Source organism: Penicillium chermesinum, assembly GCF_028974085.1.
Source record: "Penicillium chermesinum strain IBT 19713 chromosome Unknown utg000004l:1.0-3345178.0:1.0-3348027.0, whole genome shotgun sequence".
NCBI lineage: Eukaryota > Fungi > Ascomycota > Eurotiomycetes > Eurotiales > Aspergillaceae > Penicillium > Penicillium chermesinum.
The window spans coordinates 1,724,948-1,749,644 of NW_026695314.1; the positions used below are offsets into that span (position 1 = coordinate 1,724,948).

At 52.2% G+C, this 24,697-nt stretch overlaps 7 protein-coding genes across 7 annotated transcripts; 4 read left to right on the top strand and 3 right to left on the bottom strand.

Annotated features, from left to right (window-relative positions):
* Positions 1-749: 749 nt before the first annotated feature.
* Positions 750-4,679, top strand: N7468_005547 (uncharacterized protein; the record flags this gene model as incomplete). The annotated part of the gene is made up of 3 exons (XM_058474844.1): positions 750-2,408; positions 2,491-4,311; positions 4,377-4,679. The coding sequence occupies 3 exons, from the start codon at positions 750-752 to the stop codon at positions 4,677-4,679; spliced, it is 3,783 nt and encodes a 1,260-aa protein (XP_058330584.1).
* Positions 4,680-5,347: 668 nt separating this feature from the next.
* Positions 5,348-6,643, bottom strand: N7468_005548 (Aminotransferase class IV; the record flags this gene model as incomplete). The annotated part of the gene is made up of 3 exons (XM_058474845.1): positions 5,348-5,989; positions 6,261-6,475; positions 6,541-6,643. The coding sequence occupies 3 exons, from the start codon at positions 6,641-6,643 to the stop codon at positions 5,348-5,350; spliced, it is 960 nt and encodes a 319-aa protein (XP_058330585.1).
* Positions 6,644-7,788: 1,145 nt separating this feature from the next.
* N7468_005549 (uncharacterized protein) lies at positions 7,789-9,182 on the top strand (the record flags this gene model as incomplete). The annotated part of the gene is made up of 2 exons (XM_058474846.1): positions 7,789-8,067; positions 8,127-9,182. 2 exons carry the CDS (start codon positions 7,789-7,791, stop codon positions 9,180-9,182), a joined length of 1,335 nt encoding a protein of 444 aa, XP_058330586.1.
* Positions 9,183-11,359: 2,177 nt separating this feature from the next.
* On the top strand, positions 11,360-12,396 carry N7468_005550 (RTA1 domain-containing protein; the record flags this gene model as incomplete). Its single annotated transcript, XM_058474847.1, has 2 exons — positions 11,360-11,528; positions 11,600-12,396. The coding sequence occupies 2 exons, from the start codon at positions 11,360-11,362 to the stop codon at positions 12,394-12,396; spliced, it is 966 nt and encodes a 321-aa protein (XP_058330587.1).
* Positions 12,397-14,054: 1,658 nt separating this feature from the next.
* Positions 14,055-16,076, top strand: N7468_005551 (sugar porter family MFS transporter; the record flags this gene model as incomplete). The annotated part of the gene is made up of 5 exons (XM_058474848.1): positions 14,055-14,405; positions 14,482-14,738; positions 14,825-15,293; positions 15,332-15,483; positions 15,539-16,076. The coding sequence occupies 5 exons, from the start codon at positions 14,055-14,057 to the stop codon at positions 16,074-16,076; spliced, it is 1,767 nt and encodes a 588-aa protein (XP_058330588.1).
* Positions 16,077-16,645: 569 nt separating this feature from the next.
* Positions 16,646-17,035, bottom strand: N7468_005552 (uncharacterized protein; the record flags this gene model as incomplete). The annotated part of the gene is made up of 1 exon (XM_058474849.1): positions 16,646-17,035. The coding sequence occupies one exon, from the start codon at positions 17,033-17,035 to the stop codon at positions 16,646-16,648; it is 390 nt and encodes a 129-aa protein (XP_058330589.1).
* A 1,525-nt stretch (positions 17,036-18,560) lies between these two features.
* N7468_005553 (putative YT521-B-like splicing factor) lies at positions 18,561-20,611 on the bottom strand (the record flags this gene model as incomplete). Its single annotated transcript, XM_058474850.1, has 4 exons — positions 18,561-19,058; positions 19,119-19,672; positions 19,768-20,412; positions 20,515-20,611. 4 exons carry the CDS (start codon positions 20,609-20,611, stop codon positions 18,561-18,563), a joined length of 1,794 nt encoding a protein of 597 aa, XP_058330590.1.
* Positions 20,612-24,697: the final 4,086 nt, after the last annotated feature.

Genomic DNA, 24,697 nt, shown 5'->3' on the forward strand with positions numbered 1-24,697 from the left:
GGATACTAGTGTGGTGGTGCAATCAAGACATCCATGTCCATATCTGGTTAGTCAAGTGTGATATACGCTCCTCGAATTTGAGGTGCGGCGCTAGCTTCTTTAGCGCTAGCAAAAGGGGATGTTGACCCCTGCCGGTACCATCGAGTTTGCCACTGTCGCGTATATAGATAGCATCGAAGACCATATCCTTTCAGAACTACTCTATAGTGATAACGATCATAGCCAAAGCATCCCAGTTATTCACATACTGTGCGCCATGAAGAGGCAATCTGGCCACCCGTTTAAACAGATAAACCCTCCAATTCCCTTTCGGCGAGAGGGGCGACGTCATCGAACGTGCTTTGAAATGTCGGGAAAGCTTGGAAACTGGGAATCCTCAGAAACCTACGAATCCACTTCGGCCGAACACCGGGGCGCCTGTTCCATGGCTTACCTAACCGCGAATCTGAACCGGACCTTGGAGGAAAATTCCCCGCCCCCTCCACCGTGTTTTTTTGTCAGTTCGAGACGATAAGCTGAACACAACGACAGCTTTGGAGAATTTCGAGCGGAACCCTTGCGGAGCTCCTGGTGTTGCAGGTTCATTTTTCGTCGTTCCTGCATATGTGGCTTGGTTATCTTGCCTCGCGACAGCCAAGACGTATGTCGCTCTTGTTTAATTATTTTCTGCCCTTCAACTTTCCTCTCCATGTCGATCCCAAACTACCTATTTATGACATATCGTGTACCTATTGGTTGAAGTCGCGGTCATGACATCTTCAAACCCACCCGACAGCGGGTTTGAAATTCCACCGAGCTCAAATACACCAGAGGAAGATCGTTCTCAGTCATCGCCAGGGACTAGCGCCAAGGGCTCCGATTATTCTTTCCCATTCCGACCCTCCCTTTTGAAGAGCCTGTCTCATTCCAGGTCATATCCTCGAGCCCACTCAGCCCTACCATCTGTTGCTTCGCCAGATGATACTGGATCTTTGTCCGAAAGCACAAAACCTTACCTCAACTCTGTGAGGTCTGATACCATCGACTCGGCATTCAGCGGTAGCCAGGGATCCGGAGACCCAGTCGCCTCTGCGGAGCCTGACAAGTATGTCACCTTCCGACATGAACACTTGGTGACCGAAAAAGGGCACAGTGTGATGATCGGCAAAGACAAAAAGTCTCTTCAGCGCTGTGAGGATGAGCCGATTCGTACGCCCGGCGCAGTGCAAAGCTTTGGGGTAATGATAGCTTTAAGAGAGGAGTCGCCCAATCAGTTTGTGGTGCGTGTGGTTAGTGAGAATTCAGAGCAAGTATTAGGCTATTCTCCCGATGAATTATTCGACCTGGACAGCTTCTCGGAGATTTTAGAGGAAACAGAAGCTTCTAAGCTCGAAGAGCATTTGGAATATGTTCGGGACGATGCATATGACATAGATGTCGATGGACCGGAGGTTTTCCTACTTTCCATATCTTCTCCAGACGGTGACTTCAACCGGTTTTGGTGTGCTGCCCACGTCAGCCAGGAGAACAAAGACATCATTGTTTGCGAGTTTGAACTAGAGGATGATGAAATCAACCCATTGAATGTTGAGGACGAAAAGAACCCTCCAGTCTCTTCGAGCCAAACGCCGATTTCGACAGATACTTTAGGGATCACTCCCTCGCCCACACAGCTTGCCGAGAGCACGAGGAGCTCTAGTAGGTCAGTCAGGTCGATACGCAATGCACGACAACGGAAGGGTGAAGCGGCGGCCATGCAAATCTTCAACACGTTGACACCGATCCAAGAGCAACTTGGTCAGGCCAATGATCAGGAAACATTGCTTGCAGTGACGGCTGGCTTGGTCAAGGAGCTAGTTGGTTTCCATCGAGTTCTCATCTACCAGTTTGACAGTAGCTGGAACGGCAAAGTGGTGTCGGAACTAGTTGACCCCGATGTCACAATTGACCTCTACAAAGGTCTTCACTTCCCGGCCTCAGATATTCCCTCACAAGCACGGGAGCTATACAAGGTCAACAAGGTTCGATTACTTTACGATCGAGACCACACAACAGCCCGTTTAGTCTGTCGAACCCTGGATGATCTTGAATCTCCCGTTGATATGACCCACGCTTATTTACGAGCTATGTCACCCATTCACACTCAATATTTGGCCAACATGAAAGTGCGATCCTCGATGTCAATCAGTATCAACGCGTTTGGAAATCTATGGGGCCTTATCTCTTGTCACTCATACGGAGAGCGGGGAATGCGGGTATCTTTTCCATTGCGAAAGCTGTGCCGTCTTGTTGGTGACACTGTGGCAAGGGGTATCGAAAGAATCTCATATGCGACCAGTCTACAAACCCGAAAGTTGATGGAAGCGATTCCTCAGCACACCAACCCTGCAAGCTACATCGCCGCCTCGTCCGATGAGTTGCTGCAAAGCGTGGGAGCCGACTATGGCGCTTTATCAATCGGAGGGGAATCCAAGTTTTTTTGGTGGCAGGTCCATGGATTCCGGCTTGCAGGAGGCACGAGCTCTAGTAGACTATCTCCGCCGGCGCCAAGTGACCGCGGTGATTGCCTCCCACGATGTTGCCAAAGATTTCCCCGATTTTCCTCAGGTCCGTAAACTCAAGAATATATCAGGACTACTATGTGTGCCGCTTTCTACCAGCACTGATCAGTTCCTGGTCTTTTTTCGGCGGGGCCAACTCACCACCATCACCTGGGCTGGCAATCCACATGAAAATGCGAAGGCGAAGCAGCAAGGGGGCAAAAAGGCCTTGACGCCCCGCGAAAGTTTCAAGGAATGGGTCGAGACCGTTCTTACGCAGTCACGTGCCTGGAGCGATGCCGATATCGTGACCGCAACCAATTTCGGTCTCATCTATGGCAAGTTCATCCAAGTTTGGAACCAAAAGGATTCCGTTGGAAAGGACTCTCGTTTGACGCGTCTCCTCCTGGCCAACTCAGCACACGAGGCCCGGACACCGCTCAATGCCGTCATCAATTATCTGGAGATTGCCCTAGAGGGGACCCTCGATGATGCAACTCGAGAAATTCTGATCAAGTCGCACTCCGCCTCCAAATCACTTATTTACGTGATTAATGATCTCCTTGATCTCACCAACCTTAGCCATGAGGCCAGCAAACGACTTATTAAGGACGAACCGTTTGATCTGAAATCAACATTCCGGCAAGCTACTGATATGCTGGCCGGAGAAGCCGAACGAAAGGGCCTTTCCTACTCTTCAACTGTGCATCCGGACCTACCAATATCTGTCATTGGGGACCAACGTCGTGTCCGACAGGTTTTCCTCAACCTCGTTTCCAACGCTATTCAGAATACATCCTCGGGCTCCGTTCGTGCCCAGATCTCACCCTCCATCTCAGACACTGCCATTGAAGGCTATGTGACGGTGGAAATGGCTGTCTCTGACACCGGTTCGGGCATTTCCGAGGAGCGACTTGATATCATGTTTGGGGAACTCGAGCAATTATCCGATGATATAAACTCGATCGAAAATCGAGAGGATTTGAAAGCGAAGCGCACGGTTGAGCCGGAGAAGGGCGTTCTCGGCCTTGGGCTAGCTCTAGCTGCCCGAATGGCGCATAACATGCATGGCCGATTGTCTGTGAAATCCGAGGAGGGCAAAGGCAGCGTGTTCCGGATTCTACTCCAATTTCGCCGGTCAGAAGATGTTGTCCCGACCGTGCAGGTGTCGTCTCACGAAGATACCAACATGTCGGAGATTCGAAAGAAGTTCCGGAAAACAGAAGAGACCGATGCAGGCAAAATTATCGCGGGAGACAGTATTCCTGATATGTCTGATACAATGGATGCTTCAGGTAATCCAGGTGATGGAGACGAATCCGACCAGTCCAAACATCCCAAATCTGAGTCGCCGCCTGCTCATGACCCGGTATCCGGCAGTGCAGACGGACGATCACAAACACAATCTGAGGAGGATAGAAGCGACAATTCTGCTCAATGGTCCAGCTCTCACAGCAAATCCAGGCACCCTTTGCTACCCTCACATCTGCACAAGAGCCGGGGCACGTCCTATGCGACAACTGACCCACACACCACCACAACTCCATCGGAGGGTGCATCAAGCCTGTTCACGCCATCCACGGGAGGCTCTACCGAGCCTTCAAATCAGTCAGCTGGGAGTGCCAAACTTCATATCCTTGTCGCGGAAGATGACCCCATCAATAGCACAATTCTTCAGAAGCGCCTCGAATCCCTTGGTCATACTGTTCAACTAACTCAAACCGGTGGTGCATGCGTGGATGCGTTTTGCTCGGACCCACAAATCTTTGACCTTGTCCTCATGGATATCCAGGTGAGTCGGTCGTACTCTTCTTCCGCCCAACTTCGTGCTCTACGCGACGCTCACCACCATTACAGATGCCCATCATGGACGGATTGACCGCCGCAAAAAGGATCCGCGAATTTGAAGACAAAGTCGTGACGACGCCTCCCGCGGATGGCGCCACCAAACGCAAACGAATTCCGATTCTCGCCGCCTCGGCATCCATTGTCGAGCAAGAGAAAAACAACTACCTGCAGGCTGGATTTGATGGTTGGATTCTGAAACCGATCAACTTCGGTCGACTGAATACGCTCCTATCGCGCATACGTGGCCCTCTCGTTATGAGCGAGGACAAATTGAGCAATTGGGAGAGTGGTGAGTGGTTCAACAAAGCGTAAAACCGAAGTTTGCGGTAAGACCACCGGCAAGTCGAGCACTCATTTTCGGTGCCCTTTTGGTTACTATGTCGGACTATAGCATGTTGCTCGACAGTTAGGGGCCTATCAGCAGTTCCAAAGTGAACCAAATAGCAGTGCTCGTACTATGTATGTTTTGAAAGCATCCATGTTACTTAGTTCACGGCAAAACGCTTTGTTTGCCAACATAATTATACGCAAGGCGGGGGGGGGGCCGCCCAGCGAATAAGATCAAAGTCTCAGAAGCAATCACTGGACAAGCCCACTGGAGCTGTGTGATCTGGCTTGTTCTCCCAATTTGGTAGATCCCTCCAGGCCACTCCAACCCGGCGGGCCTCGCGGGGGCCCTACTTCTAGTACGGACCCAGTTCGATTAAGCCTGCGCCTACGTTCCGGTACTTTGGTGGAGCAGTGCGCGGCAAGAAGACATTGGAATCCATACCCAGTTACGAGACTCCCGAGACCATTGCTTCAGAGCTGGAATATAGGTGTATACCAACGTCCAGTGTGATATTGCCAAACATTGTTTAGAGTGATCCCAAAGCCCCTCGCAGAACCTTCTTGTTCTGTAGTTCAAATAAAGAAGCGTTTCTAATATCGAGAACAGGGTGATCGAAACAAAGGCCAACTTCGAAGATGTCAGCTGAGGCTTAGGCGGCTGGACAAACCACCACACTCCACTCATGCTCATCTTCTCCATACTGTCGAGCTTCGATCCAATCCTTCATTTTCCCGGCCACTTCACCAATCTTACGTTCAGGGGATAGGCCGCAGTCGATAGTTTGCCCTGCCCAGCGAATGGACCCAATCGGACAGACAATCGCAGCGGTCCCCGCGCCAAAGACCTCCTCTACATTACCAGCCTGGCCAGCAGCCGCCAGCTCTTTCATTGTGATACTCCGCTCTTGGACGACAAAATCTGGGCCCTCTAGCTTTTCACGCGCCAACTGCAGCACACAGTCCCGGTTGACCCCGGGCAGAATGGTCCCATCTAATGGCGGCGTCAGAAGTTCGCGACGTCCTCCCAGGTCCGGCCTTCGGAGAACAATGAACAGATTCATTGTGCCAGCTTCAGTCACGAGCTGGTCATCTCCGAACAGCCACAGGACTTGGTCTGACCCGCGCTTCTTAACCTCGACCTCCGCCATCATGCACGGTCCATAGTTCGCCCCGACCTTGTAGCTTCCGCTTCCTCCCGGCCACGCACGTACCCAATCCGAGCTAGGTGTCGCTTCTAGCGTAAGCGCTTTCACGCCTTTCTTATAGTAGGAGCCGACGGGAGATGCAATGACCTAGAGAAGTGCAGAGGTAGGCGGAGAGACGCTCAGTCCCGGATTCGTTCCAATCAGGGCTGGGCGTAGATAAAGGGCGTATCCACGCGGACTATCGATATATCATTTGTGAGATCGCCTGTTCCGTGACGCATACTACCCGAGAACAGGGGCCACTCGTGTGGGATGCCAAAGTCGCAGACTACTTACGCAGGGATGTGTCGAGATTCCACTTCCACGAATTTGTTCAGAAGCGTCTGGAACGCAGCGGGGTCGAACGAGGCAGTGCCACGCGAGCTGCTGATCGATTGAACCGAGCAATGTTAACCTCCGGCCTGAAGAGTCGCGCCATACCCTGGGCATCCCTGTATGCCTTCATTCCTTCGAAGCACTCTACGGCATAATTCAGCGCCCCCGCAGAGGGGTCGATATTGAGCTTTCCATAGGGGACAATCTCGGGTTCATGCCACCCATGCGCCGCAGTCCATTCCACCTGCAGCATATGGTCTATTCATTTAGCAAGTCATCAGCTTCCGCTCACCACCTCTCCGCTCGGACGGGGTACTTCATACCAGTGAAGACATTGCCAAATGCAAGAATCTCTGGATTCGCCGGCTCCGACGGGTTCTGGGTTCGGGTCACGCGCAGCTTTGTTGCATCCAATGGCGCCGACATGGTGAGGTGTATGAGAAAAATGTTGGATCGCCCAGGTCGCTAGCATTCATATCTCTGATATATATATATTTAGGGGGGGTGGGAGCTCTTCCCTGCGGGGTGCCTGACCCGTCCATTCCGAGCCAATTGTAATTCCAACTCCCTTCGGTCTCTGAAGGCGCAGCGTCCCCACTCGCTCGCCGGGGGGTGTTGGAGGGGAGGCCAGAGTGGATGCTGTGACCCCGCTCTTCCCCTCCGAGCACCCTATACTCTAGCCGTATCTCGCGAGACCCTAGGCGACTCTCTGGAGGCGGGTGGGGATGGCGGGCCTTAGCCTACGGCTTAGCTATGTGTTGCTTATCTGTAGGCGGTTCTGGCCAAATGCAGGCCCCCCCAAGCTCCCGTAACTCCGTCTTACCCGACCCCCAGGACGCCGTCAACCCTAGAATTGATCATTCGATTGTAATTCGCTTCGTCCGTGCTCAGCCGTTTGCCGACGATCTGGCCAATGGAGCTTGCTAACTATAAGCGGAGGCCTTTTCCCCGACGCGGCCGCTCGGTATGATATCGGTCATCGAAGCTTTTCTAGTTCTGACATGGTGCATAGATAGGATATTTCGAGTTGGTCGCCTGGTTGTATGTCGCAGAGCTCATATGCCCAACACATCCTATCCATGGACCGAGAAGATAGCAGACTCGTCTCCTTAGACTCCCGACTTTGCATGGCCCGGTATGATACGAATTTCCCGCCTTCTGTCACTGTAGAGTTTATGATCGGATATATTGTTAGCAACTAGTCACGACCTTCACCGGTTCTCCCGCTGCCACCATATGGGTATACCAGCACTCGTACTAGTAGCATTTTGACTAGTGAAGGCCCTACTTGCAACTAACACTCGTCTATGCCAGACAATTGGATGAAGATTCCCCGTCACCCAACGGGATTCCCCACTCCCATCCCCTCATCACCAATCAGACAGGACGTCTCCAAGTAACTCGACCCATGAGGCTCCGCACCCTGTGGGCCTGTTGCACGCCCTTGACTGACACTTTCTACGGTGGTCCAAAACGCTCAAGGCCGATCATGCTTCTTGTCGCTCTCCTCGACATCTTTCTTCAAAGAAAAATTTGCCTTGACCTCACTAGGTGTCTTGCCCTACCTTCTGATGGAGCAACCTGACAGTCTGCACTTCTCGAATGAGCGCGAAAAGGGCGTGCACACTCCGAATCCACATTCTACCCCGTCGAGCCCCAATGGTGCCAACGCAAATCTCCCTCCCATCGACGGCGGGATCAATGCGTGGCTGTTTCTGGCCGCCTGTTTTGTCATGGAGGCTCTGGTCTGGGGATTCGCCTTCACCTATGGCATTTTCCAAGAATATTACAGCCGTATGGAGGAGTTCAGGGATTCTGGAAATATCGCGATTGTGGGAACTTGCGCAATGGTAAGACTAACGAGCAAGCTTCATGCTTATTTCCCAGTCAGCCGCTGACCCCTGCCCAGGGCATCATGTACCTGGACCTGCCTCTGGTCTTTGCCGCCTATCGACAATGGCCAAAGTATCAACGCATCGGCTGCGCCGCAGGTGTGCTCCTGATGTGTCTCGCTCTCGGCCTGAGCTCTCTCTCTCAGAATGTCACCCATCTCATCCTCACGCAGGGCATCTTCTACGCGATCGGTGGCAGTATCGCCTATTCCCCATGCATCCTCCTCATGGAAGAATGGTTCGACAGACGCAAAGGTCTTGCCTTTGGCGTGATGTGGGCTGGCACGGGCCTCGGCGGCGTCATTCTTCCCATCTGCATGCAACAACTGCTTGACAAATACGGTTTCCGGACAGCACTGCGAGCCTTCGCGATCGCGCTATTCCTTTTCACCGCGCCGTTGGTCTACTTCGTCAAACCTCGCGGGCCCGTGACCCACAGCCGGCCCAGCCCTGCGCCTCCGAATCTAAGGTTCCTTTTCACGTCCACCTTCGCCCTCTTCCAGGTGTGCAACATCGTAGAGGCTCTAGGGTTCTTCTTGCCATCCCTCTATCTCCCGACTTACGCCGAGATGCTCGGCGCATCAAGCAGTCTGCAAGCGCTAACCGTAATCTTGTTCAACGTGGCTTCCGTAGGCGGCTGCGTGCTGATGGGCGCCATCGTCGACAAATTCCATGTGACGACCTGCATTCTTATCTCCACCGTTGGATCTACGATCGGCGTCTTCCTCATCTGGGGATTCTCCCTCTCTCTCGCCCCTCTTTATGTTTTCTCTGTTGTGTATGGGCTCTTCGCTGGGTCGTATACGAGCACCTGGCCTGGTATCATGCGCGACGTGGTCCAGAAAAGCCCCTCTGCGGAATCAAGTGTCGTTTTTGCATGCCTTGCGGCTGGGCGGGGCGTCGGGAATGTCGTGTCGGGGCCACTGAGTGAAGCCCTTGTAAAGGGCCTTCCGTGGGAGGGGTCTGTTTCGTATGGATACGGAAGTGGGTATGGGACTCTGATCGTTTTCACTGGGGTATCAGGGCTGGTCGGTGGCGGTAGTTACCTCGCGAAGCGTCTGCGGTGGTTATAATCGGGCACTTAGGGGGCTCTGCATATCATGCTGCTCCAGAAATAGTATATATAGTGGTTTGGCTTGCATGTATACAGGGCTGCGAAGTGTATATACGGATTTGAAAGGTAACAATCCAAGTTGGCAAGACGACCATTAACCGCTCAAATAACTCAAATACTCGTATATACCTCCGAATTGGGCGTGAGCCACCCGCTCAAACTAAGAGTTTGAAGTAATATACCACTTCAAGTGCACTTCGATAATAGTAGCAACGTCGATGGTTACGTGGCCGCTGATTGGGGGCTCGACTGATGTGTCTCGGTTTGGCTTGCTCAAGTGCTTTCCTGGGAAGTGGCGGCCACACTTTCGGGTATCGTGCCTGGATGGCACAAGATGCGCAGCTTTCATCCCTCTAGGCACGATGCCAGGAAATATATTTGGATCTCACTTCGATCTTGCGCCTCCTGCAATTTTCGCTTCCTGTAGAAGGGAAAATGTGCTCGGGGCATCTTCCTGGCTCAGCCTGCCTTGAATGATCGCACAATGACCAAATTAAATCTGCACAGATCTGAGAGACACTGCGGGTCCCTCTTAGTACCAGAGCTCCTCCCGCCCTGACGCTGGCCCCTGAAACTTTATCTCTTGGTAGCTTCAAACACGAACCACGTCAATGAAGTCCCTCTCCAGATGCTTTGATGTTTCGGATACTCCCAGTGGCTGGCTGAGATTTCTAACTGTTCCGGTTTGGCAGATCGGTTGGAGTGGAGCTGGAGTGGACAGACCCTCCGCGACCACGCCTTCTCGTCCCCGGGTCAACCATTCAAAAGTTGTCAACAAGATATCTACTCTTCTGTGAGGCAGCTCAACTCAGCTCAACCTTGATCAGGCCCGTGAGCTGGTCATTTATAACGTCTATAAGGCCAGAGCCTAGTATCGCCAATCTCCGACATGCTCACGCGACTGCTGGTGATTGGCAAGGGCTCCAACGAGCTAATTCATTTGAGTCACTTCAGAACGTCGATCATTAGGTAAAGGATCGCCACAACAGTTGAAAGTCTCGACGTGAGACTGTTGAAGGGGGCTAGATTTCTATTCCATTGTTTAGCCCCCGGGGCCGCGACCCATCTCCCGGGGCTTCATCCGCCTTATTGGATCCATCTTGAGGCACATACCACGAAAGGACGTCCGTTATCCTGGTTGGCCAAGTGCCACGAAGAATAGGCCCCGACTTACCTGTAATATAGTTGGTATTAGCTTAGTTCCAGGTGACCAATCATCGATTATCAGCAACGCTTCATATCTTATGATTTTCGGTCAAATCTCCCATCTCAAGAAATGCCGGCAGCTCGCAATCTCGGAATCTCGGCGTAAGATATGGAGAATCGAGGTAATCAAAATGTCCAAAGCTATATCAGCTTCAGAGGCCGTGCGAGATCGGGATATATGAGAGCTCGATAAGAGAATGATATTTTCCGTCTTTACGTGGGCATGTCATCCAGCAGATGAGCCCCAAGAGACCTCTATTCATGCTTAAACATTTTAACGTGAAATCCTAGTCAACTCGCAGTGGGGCCAGTAACAGATCAACACAGATAAAACAGTAAGTCAGCAGAACGTTGGGGCCAAAAACGACATTTCCCATAGGAAGATTCTTGGCGAATCCAGATGAAATGGACAAGGGTCTACTGGAAGGGACATGAATGATCCCTCTTCAACTTGGCCCCCATGGGATCGAATCAGGCTGCCTAAACCGAAACTCCACTTTGGACGTGCCATTAGCACGATCACGCCGCCCTGGTTACCTGGAAGAGCTTAGCCTTTCCCCTGACATGGCGGGATTGAGGCTTATGCTTCTTTATAGCGTGGGTACTCCGTATTTAGTATTCTTCGCATCCCAGTTCTCCTGTCCATCGGCCTGGCCCCACTGACAGGGCTCAGCCACTCAAAAATGTAAATTGGCTCACCCTGATCCATTCGCTTGGGGCTCTGGGAGGTCGTACATACCGTATTTGATGGTGGATCAGGTGTTCCACACGTCCACAGGAGTAGGGCTGTGCACGGCGTGGCTTTCTCGGGCTCAAGCTGGTATTAGCTTCAATATGAAACAAGCTGTCAGTTATTTAAAGTCTACACATTTGCTCTCGCACTGGGATTCTTTGCATTCCTAACGTCCTCCCACCAGTTGTCTCATCATAATGACTGCGACAGTAGATCCCTCAAATCCCTATTACAACTACTATTCCCCTTCCATTGCAGCAGCGCTCGTCGTCGCGGCTCTATTCGTCATTGGCGCCGTGATCCAGATATGGAGAATCATAGCCACCCGGCAATGGTTTGGTCTCGTGATTCTTGTCGCAGCAGGATGTAAGTGCCTAGCCCTCGCAAGTCTATCATTCATCGGAGATCCCCAAGCTCACTGCCATCGTCTTTTTTAGTTGAGTTCGTCGGCTTGCTTGCGCGTGCGTATTCCACCAAACATCTTGACAAGAAAACACCCTATGAAATCCAGACTATCTTGATTCTCCTGGCTCCTATCCTGTTCGCAGCCTCAGTCTACATGTTCCTGGGCCGTCTGATCCGTAGGTCCGGTCGCCCAGAGCTCTCTTTCATTCGCATCGGCTGGGTGACGCCCATCTTCGTCACCGGCGATATCTTCTGCTTTTTTGTCCAGGCTGTAGGGGTCGTCGTCCTCCTCCAAGCCAAAACCCAGTCCAAGCTGAACCTGGCGAAGGGAATCATCCTCGCTGGCCTGGGCCTCCAGGTGTTCTTCTTCGCCATCTTCGCCCTTGTGGCTATTGTTTTCCACCGTCGATACAATGCTCGCGGGGTCGCCAAGCTTATCGACCCAACGGTCAACTTGACCAAGCGACTATGGAACATCTATCTCTGCAGCTTGTTGATCACGGTGCGGAACGTTTACCGCCTGATTGAATACGCCACTGGCACCAACGCATACCTTTCAAGACACGAATGGCCCACCTACGCCCTGGATGTGGTACTGATGCTGGTCATCATGTTTGTGTCTAACTTCTGGTATTTCCGCAAGACCAAGGCGGCATATGATACCCCTCTCATGCCAATGGAGGATCCTGGCAGCCATGACTGGACTGAAGTGCCACAACAACCATGGCCTCCACAGCAGCAACAGCAGTGGGGCAATGGGCTAGCCCCCTCGTACGCTTATGGACACACGCCGCCCTACGCTCAACCTCCAGCTCCCGGTCGTTACTAGGCTGCCAGGCACTGTTATTGATCAGCAGACTGCCAAGAAGGATATAAGCATGATCCACTTGTAATGGTTTTAGTGTCCTCATCAGTTCGCATTTTTTGCATTTAGCAGGCTTTGATGTGTGTGTTAGATACCCCATAGATTGTTATATGAGCATCATCGGACCATCCAGATTTACTTGCTATTCACACCGTGCCTCAAGCCATCTCTGGGACAATGCACGTCAGTCATGACTCAGTCGTAAAATCGTCAAAATTGTCAATATTATTGCAGTTGTCTTCACTCTCGTGCTTGATCGAGCGACCAAGATTATTGTCGATGGGTACAGTCGGCTCCCATCTCGCAACACAAGGATTCGTATGCTCTTTCCACCCATGTGCCTGATATATAGGAATGCACAGGAGTCAGGCTCCGTATTTTCAATCTTTATAGCTGTCCTAAAGCAGGCTGCCCCAGGATCTGTCATCGAACTTTCTCCAGCTATCTACTGTTTCATTCTTTCTTTCTTCTTCACCCTTACCAGATTGAGGTGGCCGTGGTCAAGAAGGCAGCGCCCCAGAACAGTGCCTGCTTCACACGGCACCTGTAGTAAATAGTCTTTTGCTGTAGAATAATGGAAGGGATAAAGGCCGGCAGTTCGGAAGGTGTTCAAAGTGGAGCGAGTGGAGAAGAGCCTCCTAATCCTCTCGGTCACTCTGTCAATATGCATTCAAGCTTCCAAGCTTCCAAGCTTTCTCTGCTATAGTAGATCCCGATGTTGCTCTGGGCTTATCCCTATCTTCGATATTATAGAGATAACTAAACTATGGCTCTTAAGTCGGGTCTCCGAAGGGACAGTTGAAAGTAACACCCCAAGTCCTTGCCCAGAATTTTGACCTAACCCACATTAGCATATCTCTATCCAGCGGGTCTTTTCTAATATGGGAAGTTGAAACCCTTCTAGACTAGTTTCTACCCTCTCCTCAATATCAACTGCTTGTTCTGTTGTTGCCAAAGTCAGCATTCTCGATGGCGAAGATAGTATACCGCCAATTGACGTCACGACTTCGTGATGCGCCACGCTTTCCGTCATATCGAACACATGACGATAGAATTACCATTTGTGGCACAGCCCATGAAGGGGCAACTGCTGGTACCTTTCGAGCGATAGCCGTAACCTTATTGGCCGCAAATACATGTGCCTGTTGAGGGTAGCATCGCGAACAAAGCCTATTGTTCCGCTGTGTTTACTACAGGAAAATAAATATAAATAAATAAACAACACCTCATGAAAGTTCTCTATGGTGTATAAAGTGCCAGCAAAGAATACTATTAGTATCACTTGCTTCAATAGCATATTGTGACTTGACCATGCAAATAACCGCAGTGGCAGTGGCAAGCTATCATTAGAGCCACCGTAGAAGGAGAGCCACTGAAGAGGCCATATAAAGTGAGCAAGACAGGCTCGCCCCTATCCCGTTAGCAAAAGCTACGAGGCATACCTGCTACACAGCTTTTCTAGTGCACATCGATTCCCTATAGACCGAGCTCGCCACTTCGTTTGAACACCGGGGCCCCCAGGTCGAAGGGTAGACTGAGATCGATATTCGTGACAATACCGCTCTAGTCGTGCATCAAGCCCCAACACTCACCACGCTGACTCATAGGCTCATAGGCCCAGCATGAAAATTAAGGTAAAGAATGGTGCCTCCAGGCAATTCACCGACTACCCTCCTCTGACAGACCTGCCCCCGGAATGGGTCGACGACTTCGAGCTCGTCCCTCCACCTGACGAGAAACCGGATCCCCAGCGGCGAGAGAACGAACTCGACGAGTCTCGTATACCATGGGTAACATGGCGGTCCCTGGCCCTGGGAGCCTTTGTATCGATAGGCGGGATTATCTTCGGCTACGACACCGGCCAAATCTCAGGATTTCTGGAAATGAGAAACTACAAAATGCGGTATGCCCAGTACAAGGGCGGGGGAGAATACAAGTTCAGTAACGTTCGATCGGGGTTGATCGTCTCCATGGTGAGTACCAATTCCCCAATCAACCTCCCTCTTCCCTCCAATCTTCATTCTCGAGTCTCCAAGTTCATTTCACAAGCTTTCTATCGGGACTCTTATAGGATCGCTCCTAGCAGGGCCCCTCTCTGATCGCATCGGACGTAAATGGTCCATTTTCTCATGGTGCATTATCCTGCACATCGGTCTCCTCATCCAAATCGCCTCCCCGACGGGGAAATGGTACCAGATGATGATGGGCCGCTTCGTGACCGGCTTCGGAGTGGGCTCGTTATCGCTGCTCGTCCCCATGTATCAAGGCGAGATAGCACCGCGCCATATTCGCGGTGCCATGGTATGGTGAGCCTCACGCTCCAGAAAACCCCGTTTTGGGGAACCCTAGTCCTCCCCCCCCCCTTCCCGGGGAAATAACCAAAGAGATATAGTTCCTACCAACTCTTCGTCACACTGGGCATCTTCGTCGCCTACTGCATCAACTTTGGCACAGAGAGTATGACCAACACCGCCTCCTGGCGAATCCCACTCGGGATCACCTTCTTCTGGGCCCTTGTGCTCGGGCTGGGCATCCTGCTCTCCCCCGAAAGCCCGCGCTACAACTACCGACACGGCCGCGTAGAGGAGGCGAAAAGCACCATGGCCAGGATCTACGGCGTCCCCGAGAACCACCGCGTGATCGTCCACGAGGTGCTCGAGATCCAGGACCAGATGGAAGCCGAGCAGGGCTCGGAAACGGGCTGGCGCGGATGGATCGAGATGTTCGAGGCGCCGCGGATGCCGTACCGGATTGTGCTGGGGGTGCTGCTGCAGGCCCTGCAGCAGCTGACGGGTGCCAACTACTTCTTCTACTATGCAAGTAGACCCAGCACCCGCCCTACTCAAATGGCGGAAAAGGAGGTTAAAAAAAAGAAAAATTTACTAATGGCTGGCAATAGGGCGCCACGGTGTTCAACGGAGCCGGTATCAGCAACGTCTTCGTAACGCAGATGATCCTGGGTGGCGTGAACTTCGGCGCCACGTTCGGCGGACTGTATATCATCGAACATTATGGCCGCCGGCCCTCGCTGATCGCGGGTGGGCTCTGGATGTTCGTGTGCTTCCTGATTTTTGCGTCCGTGGGCCACTTCGTGCTTGACCTGAAGAACCCACGGAACACGCCCGGCGCGGGGACCGCAATGGTTGTTTTTCGCGTGCCTGTTCATCGTAGGGTTTGCGATGACCTGGGGCCCGATGGTGTGGGCGATCGTGGCGGAGCTATACCCGTCACGGTATCGGGCGCGAGCGATGGCTATGGCGACGGCGTCGAATTGGCTCTGGAATTTCCTACTTGGATTCTTCACGCCGTTCATCACGGGCGATATCGACTTTGCGTATGGGTATGTATTTGCTGGCTGTCTGCTCGTGGCGGTATTGGTGGTGTTCTTCTTTGTTATTGAGGGTAAGGATAAGACGCTGGAGGAGATGGATATGATGTATGTGATGCGAGTGAAGCCATGGAAAAGTGCCAATTGGAAGCCACCGGCGCCGGAGCATCGGTTGTCTACGAGTCAATTGAGAGACCGACAAGTGGCGGAGAAGTACAACCGCGATGAAGAATCCACGGCCGGTAGGAAGCAGGCGGAGGAACCGGTGCAAGAGCACGCGGAGAACGCGACTGGAGAAGGCCCGTCCGTTGTCTAGATCGCAGGAATAGGCACAAAAAAACCCCCCCATCACAAGCAACGGAGAAAACAGAGTATCAGCATGTGGACGTACGCCTCTTTGTCATCTCGTGCTAGATAGGAGGGCCGGAGAGTTAGGTTAGGGTCAATTGATGCCAAATATTGCAAAAAGAAAATATATGTCAATTTGGGTCCAATATCCGACTATAATCCCAAACATGTTACCAGAGTATGATCCAAGAATAAAACCGTCATATCGCCAAAACAGAGAAGAAAAAGATCATATAAATAGCAGGCGGCCCAAAGTACCGGTTAGACAGTCCCAATTTTCCTAGCAGAGCCGGAAATCAATTCACACTTTCGTTCTTGCTCCTACTACATGTAGCATGATGAAAAGCCAAAAAGAAAAGGGGACGAGGGGGCAAGCACACACAAAACGAAGTTCCTGATTCCTGATCAGCTCCCTCGGGGCGAAAGTAAAAACACATGTTGCGAAAGTATGCACGAATATGAAGACACCATGAAGTAAGGGGCTAGTGAAAAAGACAAATAAGATAAGAAAGGAGTGGAAAAGAGCCCCAGGTGACGTCAAGGGGATGCGAGATTGACGGAAGTCCAGAGCTTCTCAGTCCATAAAGTCGCCACGCAAGATCTTCTCCTGGAAGAAGTCGGGCTTATTGTACTTGGGCTGTCTCGGTATTTCGCGGCCCGGGGATTCCATCGACGCAATGGAGGTAGCACGTTGGTGATGCGGAGCGCGATTAGCGGAGGGGAGATCGGACCGCCGATGGACGGGGCGCGCTCGGCGCGGGAGCGTAGAGCCTCGGACCAATTAAAGCCTTCGCCTAGTCGGCGGGAAGCGTTAGATTTATCATCCTGGGTAGAATTGACGGTACTTGCAGGGGAGCGGGCAGGAGCAGCGGACGATGGAGAGCGCTGCTGCACGCCCACGGGTTGAGCAGGGGGGGAATCTACCATTTCCTATGCTGCTGGCGCGAGCCTCCCGAAGGGCGTTCGCGCCGAAGGACACGCGGCGGGCAAAGGGCGAGCTGGGGGGAGGGGCCGTCATCCTCGGCGATTGCCTCCTCGGGGTTCGCACTCGAACTCCATGAACTAGACAGGCTGCCTCGCCGGAAAGGGGGAGTTGGCGAAGCTTGCCCCTTGGGTGGGGGAGCCGGATAGGCCCAGAGTGGTCACTGACAACCGTCTCTGGGAGGCTTGGGCATTGGCGACATCCCGAGCTGCTGCTTGGCTGTTCTGTCTAGAGAAGAGGTCGTTGAACGGGAGACCGGATGCGATAGAACCCGGGCGAGGGCGGGTTTCGGACGCCGGGACAGTGATGGGGGGAGGTCGTACGATCGTTAGACATGATGGGAATGGAGAATATGGAGGATTTAGCAGGCCAGGAGCGTTCCAGGTGAGGTCAGAAGGATAGTGGACGGACTCGCCGCCCTTCTCATGCCCTGGAGCCGAATGAAAGAAAAAGATAAGCCGCGAGGGAAAAGCCCTAGTTCGCTTGTGAGGCGGGGGAAGGTTTCAAGATGTAGTACTTATGCGAAAGGGAAAAGAAGCGGGGTTGTGATGCAGGGTAGGATCAAGGTGAAGGAGAAGATGAATTGGAAGAGGGGGGGGGATCAGAAGGGGGAAACAAAAGTGGCACCACAATAGGAGCTTACGAGCTAAGCTCAGAATATCTGGGGTAGCGCCACCCAATACGGCGATTCTGGTGCGAGTGGAGCGAGTGATGATGCTGATGATGCAGTCCGCCGCGGTGATTGGTGGGACTGGCAATGGAGGGTTTGACCGTGGGCCGTTTTTGGCAGCCGAAAGTGGAGGAGAGCGAACGAGAAGAGACGAAATGGAAGATCACTGAAGATCATCTAGATCCATGGCCACGCCGGTGGCCCAAGTTTTATATTCCTATATGTACGGAGTACCAGTATTTGCCAGGCCTTGTAGCATCCCAGTAAATTATACACATCTTGACCCCTCTGAACCCCGCCAAACTCCTACAATATACATCCCACGAATAGCCATCTTCCCAACCCGCCAGGACAAGACAACCCTAGAACCAAGTCATAAGGAAAAAGGGGGGAAAGAAAAATTCGTTGCCTCGGAGAAAAGAAACTCACACCCGCTTGTATGATGGCGGGTGTGTTTTGAAAAAAAAAGTAAAGTAAAAGAGCGCCAGAGGAAGAAAAAAGATGAAAGAACGTACGTACATGAATATTACTCGTTTCCCATAATGATTGACACACCCCAGAATCATTCCGCGTGAGGAACAGCTCGCTCCAAATAGCCAAGGCCCGCCTTATGTGCTCATGCTCGAGGTCCCCTGCTTGGTGATTCGTGCAACAAGGCCGAGCCCCTGCATTCCCGCTGGGAGGGGGAAATTCCACTTCCCCGCCTGAGGCCTAAGCACGCGACCAAATCAGGGAGCAACGAATATGAAGCCACTATAGCAAGGGTGTTCCGTTGAGGACTAAGGCCTGGCATCCTGTATTCAACTCTGGTGGAACAGCTGTACTAATTTTCGGCCAACGGTCGGTTCGATCTCGGTGCCATCGCGAGCGATCTTCACCTCGCGATTGGCATTCCACGGGTTCCGGAGACCCCGTGTGCGGTGGAAAGGTACTCTCTCGGTCGATTGCCATTCGATTCTGAACGGTTTGCCAAATGACTGAGGCTCGATTTCGGAATCGTCGGGTGCCTCCACACTTTTCTCGCTGCGGACCTCGTCGTTCTCTCCCTCCGAAGATTCCACCTCCCAGAAGATGGTACCGCGCGCAGAATCGTCGATGATTCGGCCTCGAGGAGCGGTGGCGGTTGCGGCGGTCGGCGTCATTTCGAGATCGTCGTTACCTGCGAGGGTAGGTTCTGGGCGTGGAGGGACTTGAAGCGTAAGATCCTCATCGTCAGTAATCGGGGACAGCATACGAGCGTATCCAAAGTATTCTCCAGACTTGTTTGCAGAGAAGATCAAATATACATTGTCAGTTGTCTGAAGCGGGTATTAGCTAGGATGTCAGCAGCTAAAACGCAAGGTTTCATCATAACTCACCTCAAAAGCACGGTTCAGATTCACTTCGTTGTGACTTTGGGTGGCCCAAATGCCACTCTGTTTGCTGAGTTCCAAATCCTCGACCGTTAAACTTTTCACAATAAAGTACCGATCCGCAGAATGTCCACTGGCTTCCTCCGGTCGAGTGGTTGATGAATCCACCCCCCTAGACTCCTCTCCAGAAGGTTCTGCTTCTTCCATGCGGTGGCGAGCAGTAGTAGCAGCCATCGTGGATCCAGATCCAGGGACAGTAAACCCTTTGCGTAATCGACATACAAGCCGAACGCCGTGGAAGCGAGAGTCGTGGAATCTCGTCAGCGCCGCAGCACAAGCAGCGGCAGTCTTATAATTCACAAATGCACAATTGCTTTTAGATATCAGAAACACGCTTTCGATATCGTCCGTCGCCTCCCGGGAGAAGTGATCCTTGAGGTCGAGCACATTCGCCCCCGGTGGAAGGTTCCCAACCCAAAGTGCGTGTCCGGACTGTTTCGGCTTCCTTGGAGGTCCTCGCGGTGTGCTAGGGACCGAAGTCGGTGGCAGAGATCCAACCTCTTCGAGCGTAATCAAGTTAGTGATAGACTTCTATGAATAGTATGACTTCAGAGGGCAATTGGGGGAAAGAGCAAAAAAGGTGGCCTCAACATACCAATCGCAGAAGACGGCTCCGATGTCAATCTAGACGGATTGGAGCCGTCCACTATCGTCTTCGTAACATCATACTCCGCATCTCCTCGCCGCTCAGTTTCCTTTTTTGGTATATTAAAGTTTGCCTTGGGGTATTCTTTCGATGCCGGGCGCGATTGTGTTCGATTCTGTGGCATGGGGCCCGTTTGCGGTGGTCCATAAGTCCCAGGATATGTATGTGCGTAATAACTGCCTGCATATACATGCCCCTGGTTAGTCCCCACGTTATGCATTGGCGAATGTCCACCATAGTAAGGGCCAGAACTATACTGCGCTGGTCCAAGTTGATGTGCTGGGTAATGTGCATATGCTGGGGCATAGGGAATACCGTAAGGAACGCCACCGCCAGGTGCCCCAGGATAATGACCCATGGACTGAATAGAGTACATCATTGCTTGCGCGTGCGGGGATGAATTGTATTGGTGTACAAGATGCGGCTCAAACGGCGACGATTGAGAATGGTGACCGGGTAGGGAGTAGGCCATGTTTCCCATATTTAAGGACGAGGGGGGCCCGTATCTTCCATGCGCGGTGTATCCTGGTCCTGATGCCGGGGGCTGATTGACCAGAGTTGATCGCGAATGGCCACTGATAGTGCCGCCGTTCCCTATGAGAAGTGGTAAATCAGCCAAGCACTTGTCCGGGGGGGGGGAGGATCGGTTGCTTGCGCGATCCTATATCGACGCCAGGGTCGCACCTTTCAACTTACCATTTCCTTGTGATCCAGAGGCAGGAGGATTCGGTTTCGAGGTTGTTTGTTCAGCCGCGGGGGGTGATTTGACCTTGTCTGGAGGAACATCGCCCATGGGGGCCGGTCGTGTGTTGGCGCAGACAGAAAAATTGAAATTATGACACCGTTCCTATTCGAACGGTCAATTGGAAAATGTTCTAGTGGGCAATAACAAGTTAAATGGGGAGGGGACAATACAAACCCTTTTCTCCAACACTGTCGAGGTCAGATCACACAGATCTGTCTCCCCGATTGAAGTTGGCGTCGTCAAATCAAGCTGCACCCAAAGTTGAGACAAATTTTGAAATCGAACCGCGAATAAGTCGGCACTTGGAAAACCCTAGAAGTCTTATATGAGTACCAATGACCATTCATTAGATCATAAGAACGACCGTCTGATGTGGGGTGTGGCAAAACGGCATAGCCAGTGTAGATCAAGACGCGCCAGCCCGAAAATTCTCGATGATACTACGCCCAGTGGATGTAAAAAAGACACACTGAGAAAGGAGTGGACGCCAAGTGGTGGAAAGGGGAGAAAAGAAGGGAAAAAACACATTGGATCGTGGGATTGGGCACATCGACCAAGCTTGAGCAGGATAGGTCCGACCCTCTGAGGAAGCCACCGTGTGCCCCATCACACTGGAAGGGGGAGAAAGCTAAGCAGGAAGGCATGTAAACAAGGAAGGAGGATAAAACAGAACGGGGTCAGGAGGATGGGTGGAGCTGCCAATTCCTCTTGGAAGTGCAAAGACCACGTTCTGAGGGAAAAGCTCAGGGTCGGAAAAATGGAAGCCAAAAAGCGAGTGCAGCTAGTCCCGGCGGTATTCCCGGGCCTGAAAGCTAAGCCCTTTAATAGGGCTGGGGTCTCCGGCTCGCACTGGCTTCATAGGGCAAGGGGATAGGGCATTGTAGGAGAACACGAATATAAACTGGAACAGTACATACCTTGATGCTGTGGGTTAAATGATCCCGACCTATCGTTGGTCACGTTAAGACCGCTGGGAAATCTTGATAAAGCAGGTCTAAGCTGCTAGTTCAATATTGCGCAGGGAAAGAACGGAGGGGCAGGAGTGACACAATTGGCCCTGAACAGCCCAATGGATCTCAAAGCCGGGAGGGGTTAATATGGGGCTAGAGAAGGCAAAAGACACACGCCTGCTTCCCAGAGTTTAAAAGGAAATCAAACGGCGAGTCGAGTGGCCACAATGCTAAAGCGGCCTGCCAAACCCGATATTATAGTAACACCGCCTGTGGAGAGGGTTGGAGAAGGCAACAGAGAAAAAAAAGAGAGCAGCCCCAGGGACCTTCGAGAAGTGGCGGATTAGAGGCTTGGGCTTCCACTCAGAAAGACCGAGCACAAAGTGTGGCTGATGAGATTTGGGTCTGATCAGGAGATTGCACCAACGCCTCAGAGGCGGCTAAAGATTGAGACGGGTTTATGCAAGCAAACCGATTGGAGAAGCTAGACTCTGGAGCGTTCGATGGTGCAAGAGTATACTGAGTGGGTCTGGCAGCGTGCAAGGGCCTCGGCGAGTTGTGGGTTAAAAGGGGGGAAAGGAAAAAAAAAAGAAAAAAAAAGAAAAAAAAAAGAGAGAAAAGAGGGAGTTTGGGTGGCGGATTATGGCACAAGCTCCCCAGCTGATAGCTCACTATTTGGGCACTCTGCTGCTCGGGCGTCGATCCTATTACCTTTTGAGGGTAGGAGATGCTTGTCGTGCAGTGGAAAACGGGGCCCAAAGCTGAGATCCTTCAGACAAAGCACTTGTAGAGGGCTATGTAGAGGCCGTGCGACTTGAAAGTATGCAATCAAGGTCTGGCTCGTAAGGATGCCTTTTTCTTTTCTCAGGCGTCAATCGGTGGTATCAACAAGTGGCATGAGACAGGTTATATCATGACCTGGTCCAACATTGATTTGTCAAGATGAACCTTTCAGCCTTGTGGCGAATCGATTGAGGCGGATTCCTCTTACGCAGAAAATATTAGAGGCAGAGGGAGTGAAGAATGACCCAGCGATCCGCACTGGGGAGGGTGGTCCCCAAGGCAGCAATTCTGTGGATTTACTACAAGTTCAAAAGCCTCATGCATGGCGTACATGGCTTGCCACTATCAGGGCTTGGTAGCTGTGGGTTTGAAGGGTTTAAAATGGAAGCCGTGGAGCCGAACCTTTTAGGGAAGAAAGGCGAGGGAAAAAATGGAAAAAAAATGAAAAAAGGGAAAAAGGGAAAAAGCGGATTCCTCCCCACGGGAATGAAGAGACTGGGTAGCCAGTATTACCCTAAAGGAAAAGGGCCCCCCGGCAGCAAAACGTTCAGGCGACTGGGTAACTGGAAAAATTACGATGAAGCGCATGCAGGCTAAACCAGCGGATATTGGGCCTATCATGGCCTCACAGGGAAAGGATTGTGCATCCCGACGGGCGGCGCCGAGACCGCAAGGGGAAAAGCATGGGAGAGATATGGAGTCGGGACAACCACTCCCACTAGGCTCGATTATGATCCCGCCAATGGCCGAGGAGCACCGGACGCCTACTGATACTCCATTCAACGTGCGGTGTGCTGTGGCGCTGATCCAGCCAGGCAAGGTTTGTACCATGGGCGTGGAATATGGTTCGAGCCACTTGACATTCATGTCCAGCACAATACATGCATGCTGTGCAAAACAACGCGATATTTGACTTCCCGAGTGACCCAAGGCTCCAAGCCGATCAGACCATACTGTCGGGACGGGGAAGCGGCTGCAGGAGCGGAGCTGTAATTCGACCTCAATTGTCCCAGTCCAGTAGAGGGCATGTTTGGCCCTGCCTTCAGCTTGAAGCACGTAACCTTCTCCACTGTGCAAACATCGCAAAGACTGGTATGCATGGGGAGGGAAAAACGAAATTCTGTCTCGGGCCCAATTGGGCCAGCCACGGCCTGGGGAACTGAAAACGAACCATCGACGATTGAGGTCGCGAGAGAGTGTGGAGAGTGGAGAATCCGAGGGTGGAAGTTGAGATTTCGGGCGGAACCCACTTTACTGGTCACCGGGACGGTAGCCCAGCCAATCACCGGCATCCTCTGCTCACTTTCGGATCGACAGGCACCTGGGTGATGTATTAGATTATGCTTCAACATGCAGAACTCCAAGTGATTGGTTTGGGCGGTTACCAGAGTGGCAATCACATGTAGGGCTATTCTCTGGAGACATGGTAAGTTGTGTACATATCTAAGGCTTGCTCGGATCTAGCACCCCGAGGCGGCGTACTAATGCACACCCGCAACGGTCCGTACAGTACCTCTAAGTCTCCTATGTCTACTGAATCAACCGGAATGGTGTTGTGGTATAGTTAAACAAGACTCGGAGTGCCGTACAGTCAACTATGTAGATCTGTATTTCTTGGATTGGAATACTCCGAAGTTCTCCCGGCCTCACACGCACCCCATGCCAAAGTCCCATCGGAATCCTTACCCTAGTCATGTGACCTCGAACTATACAGGTCTTCAGGAAGAAAATGAAAAACAAATGGGACATATTCCCATCGAGCTGAGGTCCAGCTGAGGTCCAGCTGAGGTGACTCATTGACCCCTCGCCACTGAAAGGCTGTGCACCTCCCTATTCAAGAAAGAAAGCAGTGCATTCCTAACGCTGATCCCGCAGCCCTCCGTGAACCCACACCTGCACCCCTCTCATTCGAGTAAACAAGAGACTCCTCGAAGCATCTACGGATCCCAAGGAAGTCCCCTTGGGCACCAACAACATCATCAGCCACCGCAGTGCTTTGTACGAGAACGAGCCGGAAACACGGAAACACGGAAACAGAAGGCGCCCTTTCGAGTAACCATGCACGACGAGCAGGTTCAAGTGGATAAATGGGAGAAGGACGGTTAGAAGAGGGTGAAGATCCCGGGTGGTCCGCAGTATCTAAGTGGACAATCGATTCCTTCGAGAAGCGTCGCTGTGCTTCCCCTGCACATACCGGCGACTGATATGCGGCCTCAGGCGCCACTTGGGGCATACTGACGTCATGTGGTGAGGGACCTCAGCCGTTTCTCCACGTTCCTGGCCGACAACGTCCAACCACCGTCCGACGTGTCGAACGACCGTTGATCGGCGATATTGGCGTTTCCCTTTCTCCAATTATGCCTCGTTATGTTGGCGTCATTGGGTCCTGGCAGCGCCGCTG